The sequence below is a fragment of the Epinephelus moara genome, chromosome 6 (genome assembly GCF_006386435.1).
Source record: "Epinephelus moara isolate mb chromosome 6, YSFRI_EMoa_1.0, whole genome shotgun sequence".
Classification (NCBI taxonomy): Eukaryota; Metazoa; Chordata; class Actinopteri; order Perciformes; family Serranidae; genus Epinephelus; species Epinephelus moara.
The window spans coordinates 34,850,337-34,875,033 of NC_065511.1; the positions used below are offsets into that span (position 1 = coordinate 34,850,337).

At 39.9% G+C, this 24,697-nt stretch overlaps 2 protein-coding genes across 6 annotated transcripts in view; one reads left to right on the forward strand and one right to left on the reverse strand.

Moving 5' to 3' along the window:
- The first annotated feature begins 6 nt into the window (after positions 1-6).
- On the forward strand, positions 7-15,212 carry LOC126391182 (NACHT, LRR and PYD domains-containing protein 1 homolog). The gene is made up of 13 exons (XM_050045752.1): positions 7-105; positions 501-786; positions 3,146-3,189; positions 3,281-3,354; positions 3,580-3,794; positions 3,917-4,167; positions 4,280-4,399; positions 7,946-8,081; positions 8,230-8,259; positions 12,476-12,501; positions 12,664-12,913; positions 14,190-14,237; positions 14,722-15,212. Exons 1-12 carry the CDS (start codon positions 10-12, stop codon positions 14,207-14,209), a joined length of 1,548 nt encoding a protein of 515 aa, XP_049901709.1. The 5' UTR covers positions 7-9; the 3' UTR covers positions 14,210-14,237; positions 14,722-15,212.
- A 454-nt stretch (positions 15,213-15,666) lies between these two features.
- Positions 15,667-24,697, reverse strand: part of LOC126391181 (uncharacterized) — a 65,536-nt gene continuing 56,505 nt past the window's right edge. The window contains exons 21-28 of one of the 5 annotated variants that reach the window (XM_050045749.1): positions 22,492-22,706; positions 22,103-22,371; positions 21,835-21,978; positions 21,035-21,176; positions 20,849-20,878; positions 19,845-19,870; positions 19,427-19,685; positions 15,667-18,892 (exon numbers count right to left, since the gene is read on the reverse strand). In XM_050045749.1, the coding sequence (XP_049901706.1) occupies positions 18,882-18,892; positions 19,427-19,685; positions 19,845-19,870; positions 20,849-20,878; positions 21,035-21,176; positions 21,835-21,978; positions 22,103-22,371; positions 22,492-22,706 (1,096 nt within the window). In that variant the 3' untranslated portion in view covers positions 15,667-18,881. The remainder of the gene's footprint in view (positions 18,893-19,426; positions 19,686-19,844; positions 19,871-20,848; positions 20,879-21,034; positions 21,177-21,834; positions 21,979-22,102; positions 22,372-22,491; positions 22,707-24,697) is intronic. The other 4 variants (XM_050045748.1, XM_050045750.1, XM_050045747.1 and 1 more) reach the window with 4 other exon arrangements.

Below are 24,697 nucleotides of genomic sequence, written 5' to 3' on the forward strand. Positions count from 1 at the left end.
GTACAGCTGATGCTACGACCAGGTCCTGCAAAAGTTGGCTCAGTGATGAGTTATTTTCTGTTTTCTTTCCCCTCAGAGAAACATCAATCTAAACCGCTCCAGAAGGTGAGTAATGTCACATTAGACACACTTTACACAACACAACTTTCATTTCATCTTTACAGCTGGAAAATTATCCTCATCATGACAGTAAAGAGGTGGAAAAATGTTAAAACAAGAAACATCACATCTGCTGTAAAAGCGATGAGAACATGATATCAGGTGGATCATTCCTGCTTTTGGGAGCACAGTGACAGAGAGTTAGAGACGGGTTTATAAAATTAAATTAATCATGTCACAGAAATCAATACGTGTTGAACCAAATGTATCATTGTGCCTGATGTGGTTATTATTAGTTGTTATAATATCTTATTAAATGTTTACATTAATGCAAATATATTGTTTCATCACTACAGTGGAAGTATTACATTAATGTCCTCTGACTACTTTGAATCCATCAGGTGGTGACCAGGACATCACTTATGGAGAAGCTTTTGGAAACACTGAAGGATTTAAGTTATGGGGAGCTCGAGCAATTCAAACATGTCCTACAGCACACTAGAATGAAGAAAGGCCTCCCAAAAATCTCAAGTCAGAGAATGGAGATGGCAGACAGAGATGAAATAGTGGAGCTGATGGTGGAGATCTATGGCAAGCAGTCTGTAGAGGTGACCAGGGAGGTTTTAATGGAGATGAACATGACTGATATGGCAGAGAGTTTGCCAGAAATCAGCTCAGGATCCAAAGGTAAGATGTGGGGGAAAACAAATACTATTCCAGCATCAACAATTTGGTATGCAGAAAGTGATCTGTAATAGTTTACTTAAGCGTTACTAATTTTTAATTCAACTTACATGTAGACAGTTGGGCAGCCATTTGAATTAGTGTGTTTGTTTTGAATGTTTTATTATCTAGAATCATGTAATGTATGCAGCCTAGTCACTACAGTCACTCACTTTAGGTCAGTCAGTGTTTTAGCCATGCTGCTGGCTCAATGTCAGCGTGTCTGTTGGTCGCTCCAACTCTTTAGTCTTCACTGAAATCTCTCAACCATTGGATAGATTGCCATGAAATTTTCTACAGTCATTGATGGTTCCCAGTGGGTGAATCATACTGTCTTTGATGATCCCCTGATTTTCCTCGAGCACCATCATCAAGTTATCATCAGAGTTATTATTGTCCAGTACTTTATGAATACCTCAAAACTAATGATATTTCCATCAGCCTCAGCTGTATTCTGTGTGGTGCTAATTAGCTAATGTTAGCATGGTAACATGCTAAACTGAGATGGTAAACACAGTAAACATTATACCTACTAATCATGAGTGTGTTCGCATGCTGATGTTAGAATTTATCTGAAAGCACCGCTGTACCTAAAGTATAGCCTCACAGAGCAGCTAGCATGACTGCACACTCTCTGTTAGTTTTGTAACATTGTCACCAGCAAAAACAAGATAGAAAACAAGGAAACCCAGAATAATTAGACCCTTATTAACATCATTAAAATTTAAAAGTAAAAAAAATGTACATTTAAAAAATGTACTTTTATTCTAATTCTAATGTTGAGGATTCATACTCTCATCAAATGTTGGCCTTGCACTCCTTGTTATAAGGATTGTTCTGCTGCTTGAAAAAGCTAAATCTGTACTTTAAAGCGTTTGTTCTTCCAACAGCAGAGCAACAATTGTTGAACATAAATTATTTGGCAAAAACTTAAGAACATTGTTATTCTGCCACATAATCTCTGTATTTTGTGAAAACAATTTCGTTAATATGTTAGTAACATATTGCTTGCATATTAGTGCAGAGTTGTGAAGCACATAGTGTTAAAGCAGCTAAAAATAAACATATGAAAAGTTACAATGTGATTTAGTAGACCACTCAATTCTTTTAAATACACTTAGCACTACGATTGGACTCTCTGGCACTGTTCTTAACTGGTTTCAATCATATCTTTTAAACAGGGAATTTTATGTTGGCATTGATGACTGCTCCTCCAAACTCTATAAAATGGACTGTGGAGTCCCTCAAGGTTCGATTTTAGGTCCAGTACTTTATACTCTTTACATGCTGCCACTTGGAGGGGTCATCAGGAGGCACGGCATACAATTTCATAGTTATGCTGATGATACACAGCTATATATTGCTGTGTCTCATAATGACCCAAAGCCACTTGCTGCACTTTTTAGCTGTATTTTAGATATTAAGTGCTGGATGGCAGAGAACTTTCTACAGCTCAACCAGGACAAAACAGAATTTTTAGTTATTGGGTCTGAAGCACAGAGAGAGAAACTGCATACAAAACTACTAACACTGGCTCTGGAACCATGTCAAAAAGTAAAAAATTTTGGAGTAATAATTGATGCTGACGTCAGTTTTGAGCCCCACATTAAGAATATAACAAAAACAGCATTTTATCATTTGAAAAACATTTCCAGAGTCAAGCCGTTTCTCTCTAATGCCAATGCAGAGACTCTAGTGCATGCTTTTATCACCTGTAGAATTGATTATTGTATTGCTCTTCTTTCTGGTCTTCCTAAGAAGACCATTATACCATTACAACGAGTTCAAAATGCAGCCGCTCGAGTTCTGACGAGGACCAGAAAGAGAGCACACATTACTCCCATCCTAGAGTCTCTGCACTGGCTTCCTGTTAGCTTCAGAATTGATTTTATGATTCTTTTATTAGTTTTTAAAGTTCTTAATGGTCTTGGTCCTTCTTATTTATCAGATTTGCTTTTAACCTATCAGCCCTCTAGGACCCTCAGGTCCTCTGGTAGTAGACTGTTAATTGTTCCAGAAGTTAGAACTAAAACCCACAGTGAGGCGTCCTTTTCTTATTACGGCCCACATCTGTGGAGCAGCCTGCCAGAGGATCTGAGGGCAGCAGAGAGTGTGGATATTTTTAAAGGTAAACTCAAGACCTACTTTTTTAGTTTGGCTTTTAGTTGATTTTTGTGGGGGTCATTTGTCTTTTTATTCTGTGAAGCACTTTGTGTTACAATTTATTGTATGAAAATGTGCTATATAAATAAGGTTTGATTGACTGATTGATTGAAATATTAAAATGACATTATTTAAACATATGAATGTGTGTCTTCACAAGGGCCTTCAGGAAGCTCGGAGCTTGAGGGTTGTGGAAGTGTTACGGTAATCCCTTACATTCATTCATTTGTTCCTTTATGTTTTGTTTCAAAAAGACACATCTGCACTAATCTGTGAAAATGATTGTCCTCTGCAGCAGGACTCCAGTGACTGGACTAAACTTGATCCTGAAGTGAACTGTACAGATGCTGATGAGGCTCCAACTTACAGGTAAAGATTACATCCTAAATACTGCGTCACAGCAAACTGGAACTACAGGAAACACAACCACTTGGTTCTTGAGATTTTTCACAGAAGGAAAATAAAACAATTTTTAAAGCAATATTACAATAATAGAATCAAGGCAGATACTCTCTAAGTTTACATTTACTCTGATTGGTTCCTTCATGTGCATAGACACAAACTCTTTTTTTTTTTTTTTCATTCACATTTTAGCCTACAGTCTGGAGCAGGAAACTTTGAATGCAGTGTCTCTGGCTTGCGCTGGGTCTGTGAGGAAAAGGTCAGCTTTAAGTACCAGTTTTGCTCTTTGAGTGGACCTATGGAAAGGATAGAAAGCATGAAGTACATGCCTGCAGGTCCCCTGATGGACATCACAGTCATTGCTGGGAAGTTAGATGTAGTGTACCTGCCACACTGGATCTGCATAGGTAAGTGGACATGAAGAAAATAATGAAAAATAAAATGTACTCACTTTTTATTTTTTACAGCACGAGTACAAAAACTGATGCAATCCTTTTCTCTTCACTAACTGTGCTTTTGTTTTGTGTAGATGACAATCCTACAATATTAGACAAGTTTGCAGTCCTACACATAGATGACTGTGGAGATGTCGTGGAAAAAGTGTCTGAGGTCACATCGTCCCATGTCAAGCTGTCTGAACCAGTTTTCTCTCTGAAAATGGTCCTGGTGAAATTAGGCCTTTCAGTGGAAATAAACTGTAAGGTGTTGATATACAAGACCGACACACCATTCCTCACGCTCCATGTTTATCTGATCCCACCTGATCCTGCTCTGAAACAGGTTATTTCAAATCTTACTGTCATCAACACCAGTCACAATCAGTTAACAATAATTTGATCCCCACAGATCATTTGATAAGTACACAACCTAGACAACTTTTTTTCTTTAACAGGAATTGGAGAATATTGATGGATACAAAAGAATCCGAAAGCCACATCCAGTGAGGCCCCTGAAAATGCATGACTGGTTTACCCTGACAGCAGATTTGGATGGTGCAAAAATTTGCCCTGAAGTATGTTTTGAACTGCTTTAAACTTTGTGGAGTGCACTGTGTTTGAGTACAGTGGAACAGCAACAAGCTGATTTTTGAGATTTTAAACTAGAAAATGTGACCAAATGATCCAGCTTTACTTCACCACTCCACTTATGCATACACAAGCTATGTGGCACTGTAGGTGTTTTAATTAGATATATCATCAAAACCTCACTGCAGCTGAGGTTTTTTGAATACCAAAAAAACCCCTATTGGAACACTAACATTATCATCATGAAAAAATGTTTTCAGTAATATCTGCCAGAAAATATTACTTGATTTACTTAAAGGGATAGTACACCCAAACATGAAAATTCACCCATTTTCTACTCACCCTCATGCCGATGGAGGATCAGGTGAAGTTTTAGAGTCCTCACAACACTTGCAGAGATCCAAGGGGAGAGGAGGTAGCAGCACAACTCCACCTAATGGAGGCTTATGGTGCCCCAGATTCAAACGTCCAAAAACACATATTGAAACAACAAAATATCTCCATACTGCTCGTCCGTAGTGATCCAAGTGTCCTGAAGCCCCGACATAAAAAGTTGTTTGGAAAAACATCATTTGAACTCTGTTTTTAGCCTCATTGTAGCCTGTAGCTCTAACTGACTGACTGTGCACCGCGTTCACGTGTACGTGCTTGCGCGAGACCAGCGAAAGCACATGATCACACATGAACGCGGTGTCCATGTCTCACGGTCTCACGCAAGCGTGCACACGTGAATGCGCTGCCCAGAGAGGCAGTTAGAGCTACAGGCTACAATGAGGTGAATTTTCATGTTTGGGTGCACTATCCTTTTAAGAGATACTTTATATTAGGGGTTCTTCTTCTTTTATATATGTCTGCTGAACAAAAATTGAAAAGCAACACTTTTATTTTTGCTTCCATTTCACAAATTTAAAGATCTAAGAATTTTTTATGAGGTCAATAGATATAGTTCTCTCAAAATATGGTCGCAAATTTGTTAAAATCCATGTCAGTGAGAACTTCTCCTTTTCCCAGATAATCCATCCATCTGACGGGTGTGGCATAACAAGAAACTGATTATATAGCATCATTATATCATAGTTGTTGCCTTATAATGGTCACAATAAAAGGCCACTCTAAAATGTGCAGTTTTATCTTGTAAAAGACAATTACTCAGATTCCGCACTACTAGCACTGCAGAAATGCATTAGGGATGCAACAGTTCTTGGTAAAATATTGAACAGTTCGGTCCGCCTTGCACAGTTCAATACACCCTTATGGACCACGGGTTTTAGGTTTTTCAATTAATTTTGCATGGATGCTTTACAGGCCACTGTGTGTGTGTGTGTGTGTGTGCGCCCCTGTCCACAGGCTGCATCCATAGACGGCCGAGTCAGCCTGCTGCACAAAAGCCCTCCCTACGAGTTCATGTCCAATCACTGTTGTGGCTCCGCCCACTCACCCCCTCACACTGTTGTAACTGGAGCCGGGGAAAGTGACACTCGCCTCACACAGATAAGAAGCGGAAAAAATAAACAAAGAGATCTATGGCAAGCACAAGAAGCTTGAAGAAGCACCGGCTTCATACAAATCTCCGGTGTGGGATCATTTTGGTTTCGCTGTTGAATAAAACGACGAGGGAGTGAAAACAGTTAACAGAAATGTCACTGTCTGCAAACGTTGCTTGAAACATGTCCAGTTTTTCCCCTGCCATTATACTGGGGGGTAATTTATTAAACAAACTAAATAGCCTTATGTTATTTAGTTTAGTTTATGTTATTTTAGTGTTATCTTATTTACACAACAGCATGTCATTTCTGTCTCTACATGGTCGCGTGTTTACCATCCTCCTCTGCTCTCTGTATCGCTCAGGGCGGAGTTTGGCCCCGATGCGCACACACACAGACACAGGTGAGCACACAAGAGTGCAGCCCGGGCCGCATTTTCCTGACCGACATTTACAACCGAGCCCGGCCAGAACCCCTACTAAATACACAGTCTATGGAGCGGAGCCTGTGTTGCGTTCAGGCGTTGTCACGTAAATAACAAATTCCATCACTTGATTAGGCAACACAGCAACATGTCAAGTGATACTGGAATTTGTTAACTGCGAAATGCATTTTTGCTGACAAGCAAAATAAAGAGATAATTTTTTGGGGAAAAAATTGTTCTCTTTATGCACAAAACACGTACCGAACCGAAACAAAACCCTGGTCCAAAAACAGAGGTACGGACCGTACCGTGGGCTACCTGTACCATTGCACCCCTAATGGTGATGGATGAATTGCATGACAATGGGCCTCAGGATTTTGTCAGGGTATCACTGTGCAGTCAAACTACCATCAATAAAATGCACCTGTGTTCGTTGTCCATAGCTCACGCCAGCCCATACCATAACCCCACCCATACGATGCTGCACACGCAGTCTGCCATCTGCCTGCTGCAATGTCAATAGGAATCCATCTGTGAGGAGAATACTTCTCCAATGTGCTAGAAGTCATCAGAAGAGAGCAGTTTTCCCACTCAAGTCTGTTATGACGACAAACTGCTCTCAGGTCAAAACCCTGGTGAAGGACAGTGAGCATGCAGACGACCTTCCCTGAGGCGGTTTCTGACAGTTTGTGCAGAAATCTCTGGTTGTGGAAACCAGTTGTTGCATCAGCTTTTCAGGTGGCTGGTGTCAGACGATCTTTTGGGTGAAGACGCTGGATGTGGAGGTCCTCAGCTGATGTGGCTACATGTGGTCTACGGTTATGAGGCTGGTTGGATGTATTGCCGAATTTACAGAAATGACATTGGATGAAGCTTATGGTAGTGAAATGAACATTCAGTTGATGGGCAACAGCTCTGGTGGACATTCCTGCAGTCAACATGCCAGTGGCCCGCTCCTTTAAAATTTGTGGCATTGTGATGTGTGAGTAAACTGAACATTTTAGAGTGGCCTTTTATTTTGACCATTCTAAGGCACACCTATGTAATAATGATGCTGTTTATATCAGCATCTTGATATGCCACACCTGTCAGATGGATGGATGGATTATCTGGGAAAAGGAGAAGTGCTCACCAACATGGATTTTAATAAATTTGCGACCAATGGTCACACCATTACCACCGCAACTTCATTTGAAAACATGAAAATGAAAAAAGAAATATATTGTAGAGGCTAAGCCTAAAGTGCTTGAAGCCACTGAGGGCTGCTGCCACTGGTCGACCTAGTTGACGCACACTTGTATACGTTACCGCGTTCCGACAACAAACTGTGATGCAAACCCTTGGTCCATTTATTGTAGCCCACAAATCGACAATCCATAAAACAAACAGCGTTCCGCATGTGAAGTGTGTGTGTGTGTGTGTGTGTGGTCAAAAACTGTTAGCCCCCCGGGCAGCAACACCTACCAGCAACAGGTTAGTTCCTACCTAAATACCGTGAGTGGGAGGGGCATCATATTGACAGACCCGATAAACCTTTTGCCTGCATTTGGCTTTTACATATATGATGGTGCACTTTTGTTCAAAGTGTAAGTCTCTCCCTTATTTTTTTTTTTATTCTTTCACAGACATTAATGCTCATATATGAAAGCACAGAACCAAATTTCTTTGAAGTGTTCATTAAAAATCCAGACACAGACTTTGTGCTCGAGCTCCAACAAAAAAATGAGCTTCAACCGTTGTGGACCCGTAAGATTAAAAAAGGTCAGTTTTAAATAATACCACACTAACTTACGTACACTGCCTGTGTACCACTTTCATTTCATTTATTATACATCATTAGTGAAACACATGTCCAATGTTAGATAAAGGCAGTAAACCAGCTACATAATTTTCTTTGATCTTTTTTTAGATGAATACCAAAGCACTGGTCATAAACAAGGTAAGACATTTCAAATTATTTAATGTTTAGAAGAATTTCACTCTTGATTTTAGAATGTGGAAAAGCTCTGCTGTCTCCAGTCTGCTCTGAGACATCCATCCATTTTTGTAACCGCTTATCCTCTTGAGGGTCATGGGGGGCTGGAGCCTATCCCAGTTAGTCTCGCTCACCAGACCTTTCTCAAAAAAAGAAAGGTCTGGTTGGGCCGACTCTCACTTTAAGATTGGAGAAAAAAATGCCCTGCTTTTTTTATTTCTTTCAACCAATCACAATCGTTCTTGGCGGTGCCACAGCAACGGTGCGCTTGCAAAATATTGCCGGGGGGAAACAGGTTTTGGTGTAACACGCCCACAAAAATATCGCCTACAGGACGCAAACCATGGCAGAAAAATGGCAACATCCCCGCAAGATCAAACACCGCAAAAGTTAGTAAAGGACGTTTGTCGACTATGTGACACAACTCACAACAAGTTGTGAGGGGACTGTGAAAACTGCAACACAACCAGAGGTTTTAGGGCGGGACTTCAGTGGGTGGCTCGTTCCGCCCAATGAGAGGCTGATCTATGCAGCGAACTTCTGCCCACTCAGACTAATCCCAGCTGACACTGGGTGAGAGGCAGAGTACACCCTGGACAGGTCATCAGACTATCACAGGGCTGACACATAGAGACAGACAACCATTCACACTCACATTCACACCTACGGACAATTTAGAGTCACCAATTAACCTGCATGTCTTTGGACTGTGGGAGGAAGCTGGAGTACCTGGAGAATATGGGGACATGGGGAGAACATGCAAACTCCACACAATCAACTCAACTCAAAATCTTTCTAGATTTGAGTCTGGATTTCCAGGCTAGTGCCACACATTTTCAACAGGAAACAGGTCTGGACTGCAGGCAGACCAGTCCAGTACCTGCTAGGGTGACCATATTTTGATTTCCAAAAAAGAGGACACTTGGCCCGGCCATGAGATAGCCTACGTAAATGATACTCGCAGTTTACTCAAAGATGCCTTTTGCCGGCGCTATCCACTACGCTACCGACGCCCCGATGCCTTATAATTTTAATATATTTAAAGTTTATATGTATGGATAGAATATTCAGTTATATTACAAAATAATATCTCTCAAAGACAGAAATTCAGATAGGCCCCTATAGATAGGGGACACACACACACTAGAGTGTGGCTACCTGATCCGAGCCCGATGGGTCCCGACGAGTCCCGACGGGTCGGGCCGGGTTCGGTCAAAAATGTATAAATTGTATTTGGGCTCAGGTCGGATTCGGTCAGCTTTCAGTGAAAATGGTTTTTCCTGTTTTATTTTTATCTTATTTTGTTATATTTCTCCTATATTTCTATATTTCTACTCTCGCTGGAAGCCTCGGACCTCCCGCTCCCATCTCAAACACGGAGGTCTCCCTCTCCGCGGAGCACCCACGGTGCATGCCCAGCCTATTAAATAGCTTGTAACCAACAACTGTGTGACACAAACTCAGTGCTTTAGTCATTAAATAATGTCGGGCTTGGTTCGGTTTCGGACATAACAAAACAGAATGACTGTCAGGTTCAGACGGGTTCGGACAGAAATATGCGGCCCATGCCGCACTCTAACACACACACACACACACACACACAAGGAAAACCGGACATTATCATCAATTTGTAAAACCAAAAACCGGATGCCCCGGACAGCACGTCAAAAGTGGACATGTCCGGGCAAAAGAGGACGTTTGGTCAGCCTAGTACCTGCACACTTCGCATCTCATGTTGTAACGTGCAGAATGTGGCTTTGCATTGTCTCGCTGGAATAAGCAGGGACATCCCTGAAAAAGACATCATATGGATGGCAGAATGTTGCTCCAAAACATGTACCTTTTAGCATTCATACTGCCTTCACAGATGAGCAAGTTACCCATGATGCCATGGGGACTATTGAACCCCCATACCATCACAGATGCTGGCTTTGAACTTCAATCTGGTAACAATCTGGATGGTCCTTTTTCTCTTTAGCCTGGAGGACTCGACGTCCATATTGAACATTAACACAGCCTAACATGAACAGACCAACATGCAGCTTCTCAGCCATTCATCTCTTGGCTTGTTTTCTGCACATACTACGTTACCTAGAAACCCTTGTGTGTGAGTCCCAGTAACAAAAAATTCAGAGTGAGTGTATATTTACCAAAAACAATAAAGTTAATCATTTTTAACATTAACTATCTTGTCTTCGAACTGTTTTTATTTACATTTTACATTGCGCTCCAACTTTTCTGGAATCGCTGTTGTACATTAAATGCAGCTAGCTAGCTGAAAGAAGGCTTCTGTTCCTCTGTTCACTTTCAGCTCAATGCATCAGTGGTTGCCTGCAAGGGCGGAAATCCCGGGGGGGACAGGGGGGACATGACCCCCCCCCCCCCCCCCCCCTCCAGTAAAGCTGTCCTCCCCGAGAATAATGTGAGACACAATTAATAATTTTTGAACAATCCAGTAGTATTTATTGAAAGCACAATGTAAGCGGTGCTCATTATAATTGCGCAATAATGTGCTATTTAAATCTTAAAAGATTTAGTCCCCCCCTCCCATTCCTGGTAGTGGTTTAGTCCATCCCACACTCTTTCCAAAGGGCGGGGCTAGCAGCCATTAGTACTTGGCAGCAGTAGCAGCGTGTGGCTGGACCCTGCTGTACCCACATCGCGCCTTGCGGGGTAAGATACACTCACACAGACACAGTTTAACTTACACAAGTTACAACACATCCCATTTACAACAAGCCCCAGGCCCAGGCTGATAATATAAACTGTCTGCAACATTTCTCCTGCATTGTTCAAAAGCCTATTCAATTACGAGTGCTGCTCGTAGAAGATTAAAGAGATAGAAGATTAAAGCGTCAAATTGCGGTAAAAGATGCTGTATAAAAGACAGGCTACAACTTTTTTTCCTTGTCCTCCCCCCCCTGGAATTATTCTCTAAAATTTTACTGCTTATTGTCCCCCCCAACTATGAAATGGGATTTTCGCCCCTGGTTGCCTGTAGTAACTTGTGTAAATGGTTTGCATAGTAAATAAACACAAATGAGTATCATGTCATTGTGATTAAAGTAAAATTGAAGGGTTTTAAGAGGACACCTACACGCTGACAGAGCCGTGGCGAGTTGACAGAGTCCTCCTGATTATTCTGAAAACTATTTCCCTCAATGGAAGCAAAGTCTTGATTTACTGTCATTTCACAGATAAGAAACTAATTTGCGAGGACAACACAGCCTCCACAAAATAGCTTTTTAAGTCTTTCGTATGATTTATCCTGGCCTTATATAATAGAAAGGAAAACTATGCTAGCCGCTCGGATAATTTATGCAGTAGGAAATGTTATAGGCTTATGCTAATAACATTAGCATGTTGTATCATGTCTAGTTTAAGACAATTGTTTTTACGAGGAACCCTCTGAGTTATAATGGAGCTGGATGATGTAATGTTCCCTTTGTTAAATGTTGCCGTTGTTCCAGGCTTCATGTGAACGGAGGAAAAGATAGCTGCCAGGCTAATTTGTGCAATGCATGTCGTGTGTTGTGGTAAATGGAGCAAAAAGCAGCTTGTCCAGAGGTTAACGTTACAGCTCCAGAGAGTCCATGTCCTGTCTGCTGTGTGAGTGTGTCTGATTGTATTATTCTAAATTTGAAGATATGTATATATAAATTTTTTGCCTGGACTGCAACAGCAAGTCCAAGTGAATGTTGCCACCTCCTGTTTCAAATAAAAAGCCATCGTTTGAAATTGAAAGCCCTCGAATGTTTCATACACGGTCCAGCCATATACTAGGTTTTGACCCAGAATTATTTATTAATTTACAAGAACTTAGAGCTGCAAACAGCCTTCTGGCTAGGCCCACCCACAGCTATGTGGCTGCATCGCACAACTCACTAAAGAGAGGACACATCACACTATTGGAGTTATACTTGTGACTGTCAGAGTGGTTGTTCTTCGCTCACAAAAGATCTTTGACTGAGTACCATCACCAAGACACAAACCTGTGAAGTTTCATTTTGGCTTTTTATCAAGTCACTCAGAATTAATCAGCAAAATTGACAATGACCCGCTGTGATAAACTTCTTTGTATAGTTTATCTTTATAAATCAAGAGAGTCTGATAAAAAATAGTCATGGTCAGATTTTAAATCAGTCACTCATGTAACATTTTTTCTTTCCTTTCTCATCAGAGAAACACTCAGTGGACAAACACCAGGTGAGTGATCTCACATCAGTCTTTGACTTTATTCAACACAGTTTTCAGTCAATAAGCAATTCAGTCATAAACCAAACTCATGACTTATTTTGAATATTCTGGATATTATCATTACAGTTAGAGTTAAATCATCCGTTTGTTTATTCACTTTGGATTCACCAGGAAGCAGCGGACGGAAAGACGCTTTTCAAAATGCTCAAAGAGTTGACAGACGAAGAGTTCAAAGAATTCAAGTGGTACCTCCTACGCATCTCGAAGAGCCAACGGCAGAACACTGACAGGGTAGACCTGGTTGATATGATGCTGCAGACCTACACCCAAGAGTCTGTGGAGGTGGCCAAAGATATTTTAAAGGAAATTGGCAGAAATTATCTGGTGCAGCTGTTGTCAGACACCAGCTCAGGGTCAGACGGTAAGTTGTGGAACAAAAACAGCAGTAGCATATTCAGGGGCACCATCTTATACTTAAACTATAAATCAGGAACTTTGTATGCAGGGTAGCTCTTCATTGAAAATACATGTTGACAGTCATGTAGCTTTTGAATTTACATATTGTGAGTACAGGTCATGATTGTATTATGTAGATGAAGTTATCATGGGCAAAACTAATGTTTGCTGTAGTCCTCACAGTGAGTGAGTGACTTAGTTAAAGATGTTGTCTATAGTAACAGTTCAATCAGGAGAGACAGGTGAATAAAGTTAAGATAATTGTGTATTACAGATTACAGGTGTACAGATTAACAGATGATATGTGATGATTAAGATCTGACAGAAAAGTCTTTGGTGCTGAGACTCTACAGGAAGATTTTGTAATCGAGGGGCGTTCGCCCTGAGCAGCAGCAAGATGAATCCCCCATGGTGTCAGCTGGTGACTCTAAGACTGATAGGCTCATGAAGCTCATGTAGCTGTGCAGACTAGGCGGTGACGGAGATGGAGGGTAGAGTTGTCCCGATACTGATACTAGCATTAGAAGTGCTTCTGATACTGCCTAACATGCTGGATCGGGTATTTGTGAGTGCACAGGTCTATGCATCTATCCAAAACAATGTCATTTATTAATAAACTTTAAAGGTCCAGTATGTAAGATTTAGGGGGATTTAGTGGCATCTAGCTGGCAAGGATCGTAGATTACAACCATCTGAAACTTCTTCTGGTTGAAATTCCTTCAGTGTTCATTGTTCAGGAGGTTTTTGGTGGGAGTCAAATTATCTGCAGAGGTCTCTTCTTCTAAAGAACAAACAGACCAGGTGATTCAAACTGGTAAAAACACTGAATAAATCTGTTTCACGTTACAAATCACTGTTTCTCCAAATCTGTTTGGCATGTCACAGATAGCCCGTTTGCCAAGCACCTGCCTATGTGTGCTTACCCTTTTTCTCTGATAACTTAATGTGTGCTTACCTGATTTCTGATCCACAGTGAAGTGTTCTTGGCTGATTCTCCAAACTGGGGGCGTCGACTGCCATTGACTGTTTGTAATACACTGACAGTGGATCAGTACCTCATACAGCCCCACCTCAAAAATCCAAACTATCCCTCTAACAGATACTGTTGATGAAGGCAGCAATGATTCATCTTCCATGCCTGAAAAGGCCTTTACCTGTGTGCCTACATGTTCTGGTTTATTAGAAACAAAGCAAACATGGTTGCTTTTAGCCTAATTTAATTTTCATTAAATGTGTTGCAGCTGCAGGATCATCAGCTTGAGCATCTGGTGTGAACACCACAGAGGGAGGTATGTGCCCAAACCATGATAACATGTTACATAAACATCATACTGTGGCTTTAAAGTCATTTTCTTCACTGCATGAGTCAATGTGAGAACTTTAAATGTTTTATTAGCACATGTTGCCATGTTGATAAGTGTTCATCAGATAAAATCACTGATTGGTTTTTAGCAGTGTGAGTGGCTCCAGGTGTGGCAGTTACAGCCGGTTGGTTCACCCTTGTGGATCGCCATTTAAAACTTTGTACAGATTTTCATGGTGTCCAGAGGATGACTCATCTCTTTGGTGGTCATCAGACTTTGCCTCTAGAATGCTAAACTAAGATGGTGATCATGGCAAACATTATATCTTTTTATCATTATCATGTCAACATACAGCCTCACAGAGTCTCTAGCATGACTGTATTTAAGTAATTTTTTTAGAAGGAAAGACTTTATGTAAAGCAACTGATTATGAGCTGATGTCAACGATTGTTAAATTTCCTTTCTTCAGAGAAACTCTGTGGATGAACATCTGTCTGCACTGATCCAGAAAGTGAGCAGAGACACATCTGTCTGACTCTACACAACATCTAATACATGCTGGCTGTAATTCATCCTCACTTTGAACTGATAAATTATGACACAAACCAAAATTGGCATCATGATAAACCTGTCGCAGAAGTGAGGCTGTATTAATCTCTGCAGCAACAGTGATTTCTTCAGTAATGTAAGGATACTGTGATCTCTAGAATCGAGGAGCACAAGAGGAAACATGAGTTTTTTATTCTTTTTAGTCAAACTGATTTTTCCAAAGTTTTTAACAGAAAAGTGTAAAATGATTGTAAATATTTTTAAGGATGAAAATCTTAAAATCCCATTTGTATGTATTTTTATATTTACTGTATATATTTTCTCAAATCATTTTTATGTCTTAAAGCACTTTGCAATTGCAATTTAGAAATAGTGATACTGTAACAATAAATATGTATTAAAAACATAAAACAGGTACGACCATTCATTGCACATACTGAGGATGAATGTTTGAATGTGTTGTTTGGAACTTAACTTTATGTTTCACTACAGCTTTGTTAACGTGTTTTGGTGTAGGCACAAAAAACTCTCAGTTATGGATGGGAGAAGATCATGTTTTGGTTGAAAATACCCACTGTTATACAGCCTGGTCCCCTTTTATAAGATACGCAGGAACTCTGTCAAGACAGTCCTTTGCAACTCTCAAGATGGCCGACAGAGCCAATCCTACTCTAATGGGAGACGCTTGTAGGTAAGTAAAATCTGTTAACATCAAGTAATAAGAGTAAGACATACAATTAAAATATCCAAGTATTGATCTTATGTTGGGAATAAATTACAATTAATCATCTGTCCACTAAACTGGATGTCATGCATATTTTTGTCAGTATGGTGGTATGTGTAAATAAAGTTAACAGTATATGTTAAACAAAGGTCTAATATATGTATTCTCGGCTCCTGATTGGCTATCTCTATCTATTTTCTTTGACCACCTCCCTCCTCTGTGTGCTGCACTTATGCCACAGTGACATCCCACGCCTTCAGAATTCTCAAGAGGAGGGGCTCAGCTTCGGCATGTCTCCACCTTAAGATCTGGATCTGGATCTTCCAATGCCCCACCTCTACAGCTACCCCTTGCAACCCGAGGGACCAGCAACAGAAGACCAGGGCCACCCTTTACCAAAGGGACACAGGGCTACTTTACTCCTCGAGGGCACCAAAGTAGCCAGAGCAGTTGTGGTGGACCCTTCAGATGAGGGCTGCTTGGAGATCACAAGGTTCGAAGTTCGACCCTCGTTGAGGCTCAGTGAATTTTAAAGGCTGCTGTCCAGAGGAGAGAGTGAAAGGCTTTGTTAAACACAGTTTAAGTGTGAGGAGGAATAGCTCAGGCTGTTGAAGGGCTGCTTGGAGATCACAAAGTTGAAGGTTCAATCCTTATCCAGGCCAAGTGAATTTTATAAAGCCCAATGCCTAAATATGGAGAAAAAGTCTCAGTGCGCATTAAGATGCCAGTTGCCCAAAGTGTGGGTTCAAATCCTACCCGGTGTCAGCACCTGGAGCAAACCAAGCAGTCCTGCAGTAGTGGGGTCGGGAGGGGGGCTGCGTCGTCTCCTGGCATTTCACACATGTGCCAACAAAGGGTTATGCAACAAAAAACAAGGACAGCTTGGAGATTGAATGAAACTGTTGCAAAAACAAATTTGGAAACATACTGCTTGACCTGCTGCTGGGACTGCTCTTGGTTGTAGAGACTAGGGGAGAAGGCTCTTCCACCTTAGACCACCTCAGCTGAACCAGTGGATGTAGATATCATCAACACCAAGGCTGTTCCCCATGGTCTCTATAGCTCTCTCAGCCACACGTCAGACGTAGCCCTCTCTAATTGCCAGACAGTGGCTAGATGGAAAAACACTGTTATCGTGAGGAAGGTATCATATTGTAGGCTACTGAGAAAATAACAAAAGAAACAACACGTGTTAGATGAGCTCCACACAATTATCTGAACAGTTGTCGTATTATCTTACATTGAATAGCAACAGAAAAGTAACTATTACTCACTTCTGTGGCTTTGTGTGGGTGAACATGAAATGATGCAGCACTCAATTAGAAACGCACAATATTGGATTTTTTGCCGATATCCAATATGCCAATGTGGAACAACTCATCTGACCAATAACCAATACTGACAGATATATCCACTTAATTATCCACCCAATTCTAGTGATCATCAAGTCTCTTCTGCAGTGGAATTAACATCATATTATACACACTCTACTTGTGATGGCCCACCAGCAGATGGAGACATGAAATACAATGCTTTTCAATGTATGTAATATTCATTCTTTGTTCAAAATAACAAAGAGCATGGTGGCCAATTCTGACAGCTCATTTTAAAGCCGATATTGGACAGTACTGATGACGTGCTGATATTATCGTGCATCCCTAGTGTCGATAATTAGCTTGGTGTTTAAGCGATGAAGAGAAAATGTTTCTAATCGCAGCTGCTACAGCCACCGCCAGAAAGTCCATCTCCCGAGCTGCTGCCTGCTCTCCTCCTGGGGAGCAGTCCACAGTTGCAGGGAGCGAGGCGGAGGGACGGTGGAGTATCTAAAGACTGTAGATAAACTGTACATTTCCTGTGAAAACGGAAGCGTATCTTGGAAGAAGACAATGCATGTAACAGGCAGAACTTGACAGAACGTTAACAACGTTAACAACCAACACACCCAGGGTACCTTGCACACTGTATGTGGACGTGGAAAGTCCATGACCAAATGTTGATGTGTGACGAGGTCGGAGTGAGAATGTGTTAATGTTATATAATAGACTTAAAAAAATGTGATTTTACAGACAGTCAGTGCTGGCTTACTGGAAAACAAAAAAAACAGCAGTGACAAAACATTTGACTTTTCAGCATCAGTGAAGGAAGTATTCAGATCCTTTACTTACTATTAGTACTTATACCACACTTTAAAAATACTCTGTTACTAGTAATTGTCCTGCATTGAAAATGTTACTTTAATAAAAGTATGTCAGTATAACAAGGAGAATGTATTTAAATATTAAGAGTAAAAGGACTCAATGCAGAGAACTTTAAACACATTTAAAAGATTAAAATTATTAAACTAATTTAAAGGAAAAGCAGCAAGTCCTCATATTTAAGTAGCTAGAACCATTTAATGTTTTTGCGTGAAAAATGGTTTAAACAATTATCAGAACAGTTTTTTTTAATGACTCTCCACCTGTAAAAAAAAATTAATAGCCATCATTGTTACAACCTGGTGAATTCAAAGGACACAGTATATCCATATAAATGACGACAGAAAATAAACTGTGCTTAATTTAAGACATGAAAAGATTTTAAGAAAATATATACTCAAATATAAAAACACATATGAATTGGATTTGAAGATAAAATAAAATGAAACAAAACAGGATAAAGAAAGAAAAAAAACACAATCCTCCAGACTTCAGTAATTTTTACATCCTGCATTAATAAAGTGTTATAACACTGCTCACGTTGCTCTCACAGTTTACACCAATGAAGTCATAAATTCATGAGAGGAAGGTTCCACATTAAGGCAAAAGTCAGGTGACATGGTATAAATAACAATACAAAGTCATAATATAGTATGTTATTAAAAAATGAATGCTGAAAAATTTAAATAGTGTGTCATACATTAACATCTTGAGTTATGGCCAAAGCCGTGAACTGACCTTGACCTTAGACCACCAAATTCAAATCAGTTCATGTGAAGTGAACATTTGTGCCAAATTTGAAGAAATTCCCTCGAGGCCTTCTTGAGGTATTGTGTTCATGTGAGTGGGACAGACAGACAGACAGTCAGACAAATGGACGGACAGCTAACCCAAAAACAATATGCCTCAGCCCCAGCGGCATAAAAACTCACATTTCCTTGTGAGTTCCTCAATGAGATCACTGCATCGTTACGTTATGAAGAACACATTGTTGTTGAAGAGAATAATACAGCCTCACTTCTGCGACAGCTTTATCATGATGAAAATTTTGGTTTGTATCATAATTGATCAGTTCAAGGTGACAATGAGTTTCATCCAGCATGTTTGAATGAAAGCTGTGTTGTGCAGAGTCAGGCAGACATGCTGTGCTCATGGTCTGGATCAGTGTTTCTCTGAGGAGGAAGGAAATTAAAAATATAAGTGACATCAGATCTTAATCAGTTGCTTTTAACAAAATACAATTCAAAACCTTCATTGCAAAAAAAGTGAGGTCTACAGTCATGCCAGTGACTCTGTGAGGCTGTATGTAGCCATGATAATGCTCGCTGTCGCTATTGTTAACCGATCATCTTGCTGCTGTCTTATTAAATATGACTCTGTTTCTGCCTTTAGTGTGCCTATGCTGCAGTTAGAGATGTTCTGATACCAGTTCTTCCTTCCTGATGCTGATACCTGAACTATATTGGCCGACCATTGTATTAAAAAAATATTTTTAACAGCTGTGCACCTTTAACCCTGTATGGATGTGAAATGATTGCTATCATTGTACGGCATGGCTCAGATTAAACCCTTTGTAAAACATGAACAAATACATGCAGAAAATAAAGCCAGAGAGCTTTCTTTGATGAACTAATTTGACTTCACACCTGATTTATAGTTGATGGTGCCCCTGAATATGCTACTGCTGTTTTTGTTCCACAACTTACCTTCTGACCCTGAGCTGGTGTCTGACAACAGCTGCACCAGATCATTCCTGGGAATTTTCTTTAAAATGTCTTTGGCCACCTCCACAGACTCTTGGGTGTAGGTCTGCAGCATCAGATTAACCAGGTCTACCCTGTCAGTGTTCTGCCGTTGGCTCTCTGTGATGCGTGGGAGGCTCCACTTGAATTCTTTGAACTCTTCACTTTTCAACTCTTTCAGCATATTCAGAAGCTTCTCTCTCTCCGCTGCGATTGCTGCTTCCTGATAAATTCAAAGTGAATAAATAAATGGATATGATTTAACTATGTCATTTAACTATAACATTATGTATTGGTGGACAATATTATTGCTGAGAAGCTCACTGACTGCAGCATCAGTTGTGAGAGAACCATCAAATTTAAGGCATGTGAGATCACTCACCTGGTGTTTGTCCACTGAGTGTTTCTCTGAGGAGAAAGGAAAGAAAAAATGTTACATGAGTGACTGATTTAAAATCTGACCATGACTATTTTGCATCAGATTCTTGATTCATAAAGATAAACTATACAAAGAGGTTTATCACATAATGACCGACGTCGCTGGCAGCAGGTCATTTCAACATTGCTGATAAATTCTGAGTAACTTGACGAAAGGCCAAAATTAAACTTGCCACTTTTGCATCGTCTTTCCAGTCGATGGTTTTGTACTCAGTAAAAGATTTTTTGTGAGCAAAGAACCTCCACTCTCTGACAATCATGAGTGCTTTTGTAGTTTCAACAGCTCCAACAGAGTGATACGTCTTCTCTCTAGTGGACTACACCAAGTCAGTGTCTGCACCAAGTCAGTATCAGGAGTCAAAACAAATTGATTGCTCCTCTTCATAATTACTAGACCCTTTTACACTGCTTCTTTGAGGCAGGAATTTCACACCATTATACCGCCTAGCCTAACATTTTTCCTTTTTTACGATAAGCCAGCAAGATCCTGGTGGTGTCTCTATGTTAAGGACAAATGTCATTACAGTACACTGTATACCAAGAAGAGGATGGGTGCACAAACACAAAACTGGACTGGAACCAGCAGCCATCTTAACCAACTTTATTATTAAACCCAGCTTTATTATTATTATTCCCTACATTTTTTGGTTGACTACTCCTGCTGCATGCCCTGAGCCACAAACATCATTCAAATTTCAAAGTTCAGCTCTTTCAGGACATTTATGTGATTTTGAAGCAGGTCAATTATCAGATTTTTCACCGGCCCGACTTTGTTTTTGGAAGCATGCCATTTTTATTCTAACAGTAGTACTGATAGAAAACGCTGAGTTGGTCCTGCCTTAGCTTTTTTTGAAGATGTGTGTTTGTCTTGGAGCAGCACAGCGAACAGGCAGAAAGACAGTGTATAAGAATGACTCTTTCAAACACAAATTATTTTAAATGACTCACCTTGTACATGGCCAGTGCTTTGCCATTCACCTGAGAAAAAAAGCAGAGGTAAAGAAAACATGGACATGTAACTGATTTACTGCCTTTATGTAACATCACACATCTGCTACACTAATGATATTTAATAAAATCAAAGTGGTACACAGACAGAGTGGATAGGTTCTTGTGGTATTGTTTAAAACTGACCTTTTAGAATTTTACAGGTCCAAACTGGCTGATGCCCATTTTCTGGTGTGAGCATGAGCTTAAAGTCTTTGTCTGGATTTTGAACGACCACTTCATAGAAGTTTGGATCTGTGCTGTTATATCTGAGCTTTAATGTGCTTTTCTGTGAAAGTAAGAAATAATAATAAATAAGAAGTCAGACTTTGAGCAAAGTGCACCAGGAGATTTTTTTTCTTTCATCACATGAGGTTAAGTTGTGGTGTTTTTTTAACTTCCATCAAAGACATCAGAGACAGACACAGAAAAATTAATATATCTGCTGTGTATTGCCAAATATTGCTAAACTGTCTGGCTAAAATGGAAGACCACATGGAGCCAGGCATGGTCATGACTGCAGATATTTGAATGTGAGCCATGAAAAAAGAAGATTTTCACGATCTTTTTCGAACTAAAATGTTACATAAATCAGGTAATGAGTGAGATATGAATAAACCCCTCAGTAAAACCATCAGAATATAGACAGTAATAAAACTTTGGTGTATGTAAGTGCCACTGAAGTGGACATTTTTGGCCCACAGTATGAGATGAAACTCATTTATACATTGTAAAATTCCACACATTTTAAGACCCAAGATAAGACACCAGGGTAAAAAATTTAACTTTTAGATATCACCATGAAACTGCTGCAGATGAAACAATTATTTTTTGTAATTAGATACAGTCACTGTCTAATTAAATATGTACCTTCTGAATACATTTCTAGAACAGTAAGTGAGAAGACATGTTATGGTTGGTAGTGCATAAAAAAAATAGGTTTTCACCTGGGGTTTCTCGCCTTCAGGATAAATCTCTGCACCATCCTGATCTGTCGTTAAGGTGAACCAATTTTGCATTTTCAGGGACTTTTCTGGTTTTGGCTTTCGGATTCCCTTGAATCCATAGGATTTTTCTCTTGAATCCAATTCCTGTAGAAAAAAACAAAACAAATCAAAAACATTGTTATCTGTGTTGTGTATTTACCAATTAATTTATAGTGTCATTCTGTATCTTATTATGACTGGTATTGTTGACAGTAAGACATAAAATAACCTCTTGTAGACCAAGATCACATGGGGTCAGGTAAACATGGAGTGTGAGGGATGTTTGAGATGATGCTGCGAGGATCTTGCTATATATTAACACCATGCAGTTTATTTCCACTGGAAGGCCCAACCAGTCCAACAGGACCATTAATAGAGAGAAATCTGGGTCAGACAGCTTGACATGGGACGATGTGACCTCAGACACTTTTTCCACAGCATCTCCACAGTCATCTATGTGTAGGACTGCAAACTTGTCTAATATTGTAGGATTGTCATCTGCACAAAACAAAAGCACAGTAAGTGAAGAGAAAAGGATTGCATCAGTTTTTGTACTCGTGCTGTCAAAAATAAAAAGAGTACATTTTATTTTTCATTATTTTCTTCATGTCCACTTACCTATGCAGATCCAGTGTGGCAGGTACACTACATCTAACTTCCCAGCAATGACTGTGATGTCCATCAGGGGACCTGCAGGCATGTACTTCATGCTTTCTATCCTTTCCATAGGTCCTTCCCAAGAGTAAAACTGGTACTTAAAGCTGACCTTTTCCTTACAGACCCAGCGCATACCAGAGACACTGCATTCAAAGTTTCCTGCTCCAGACTGTAGGCTAAAATGTGAATGAAAAGAAAACAAGTGAGTTTGTGTCTATGCACAAAAATCCTGTATTAGGGTCACAAAGGAATAAATGTGAAATTCTAAACATATTAGGCTTCAGTTTATTTGGTGTTAAATCTATTGCCACTATATTTGTTATACTGCATTAGTATAACTGGTAACAGCACAGAGAAAGACTTCAGATTCCCTCCTGTGAAAACATTCTAAGAACCAAGCTTGAGGGTTTCCTTTAGTTCCAGTTCTCTGTGAACATAGACTGTAAAGATAATGTATATAGCCACCGTGACGTTACTCACTGTAAAGATAATGTATATAGCCACCGTGACGTTACTCATTGCTGTGTGGACTATTCTGAATTCTTGATTTGAAATTTTGGCCGTCCCTCCAGGATTTTTGGTGCCAGAAGTGACTGAATTTGGATGAGAGGGCCGTGTTATTTAAAAACTCACCAAAACATTTTTGTACCAGGCTGTAAACATGTTTATTTCTGCTGATAAGTTGGGCATTTTAACATGGGGGTCTATGAGGATGAACTCCCTTTTGGAGCCAGTCTCAAGTGGCCATTTGAGGACCTGCAGTTTTTGGCACATCTGTGTTAATCTCTATAAACAAATCACTGGAACCCTTCTATAATGTAGTCTGTAATGACACAGAATACACAATAACCTTCGGGGGATACTTTTTGTGGTGGTGCACTGGCGAAAGTGGAGCTATGTGGATCAGTGTGAAAAAAGAAAACAATGAACAGTTTATTTCGGATGGTGACACATTACCTGATAATGTAAATGTAATGATATTACTTGAAATCCTGTTGGTGACATGTTGTATTACTTTGTTACTGCAAAAATGTAATATAGTACTGCAACACATTACTTTTGTAATGCATTACTTTTGTAACATGTTACCCACAACAATGGTTAACAGTTTGTGAGAAGTGGTGAAACGCACTGGCTGAAATGTAATCTCTGATCCAATCAGCTACCTCCTGACAACAAGTTAGCTTTATATTATCCTTTTGAAAATGATCTACATTCATATGCAGATATAGAGATTAGTTGAAATGACGGGCACACAGAGGAAGTCTTGGTTTGAATATCAGCTTGCTATACCGGATAATAGGAGTGGGGGTAAATCCATACAGCACAGTATCGTGATATTTTTGTGTGGCAATGTTGTATCGTCACACAGTATCAATTTTTTTTATAATATGTATTATTAATTTTAAAATATAAATCAGCGTTTGGTAGTCTACTAGAATAATATGATCATTGGTTTTTCAGTCCACTAGATACATTTTGCTGCTGCAAAAAAAAATGGCTGAAGTGAGATGAACAGACTGAAAACTTTTTCTTATTAGATAAAACAGATGTTGACCGTTTTTCTTTGGGGACATAATTTATAAATCACAATATATTTTATCACAACACTCAGCATATGGCAACATATTTAATATGGCATTAATATTGTATGGTGACTTAAGTATCATGAAAATATCATATCATGGATCTTCTGGTGATTCCCATCCCTACTGGATAATCCCAAAATATGGGCTTCACCCTCAGAGGCTCATCACTGTCAGTCTGGTTCCCGACATTGTTTCGCTGTAAGCTTCATTTTTCAGCCCCAAACGTTGACGCTTAGCTGTGATGGAACATTTAGGATCTTGTATTTACCTGTAAGTTGAAGCCTTGTTTGCATCTGTACTGTTCACTTCAGGTTCAACTTTAGTCCAGTCACTGGAGTCCTGCTGCAGAGGACAGTCATTTTTACAAAGACGTGAAGATGTGTTTTAGTAACTTCACATTAACTGATAACAAATAAACTCAACAGAAGAATAGCTGCTGAAATGCAGTAGCTAATGGGGATCATAATAAACTAAACTAAACAAATGAATGGATGTAAGGAATTACCATAACGCTTCCACAACCCTCAAGCTCCAAGCTTCTTGAAGGCCCTTGTGAAGACACAGAGGATCAAAAATAT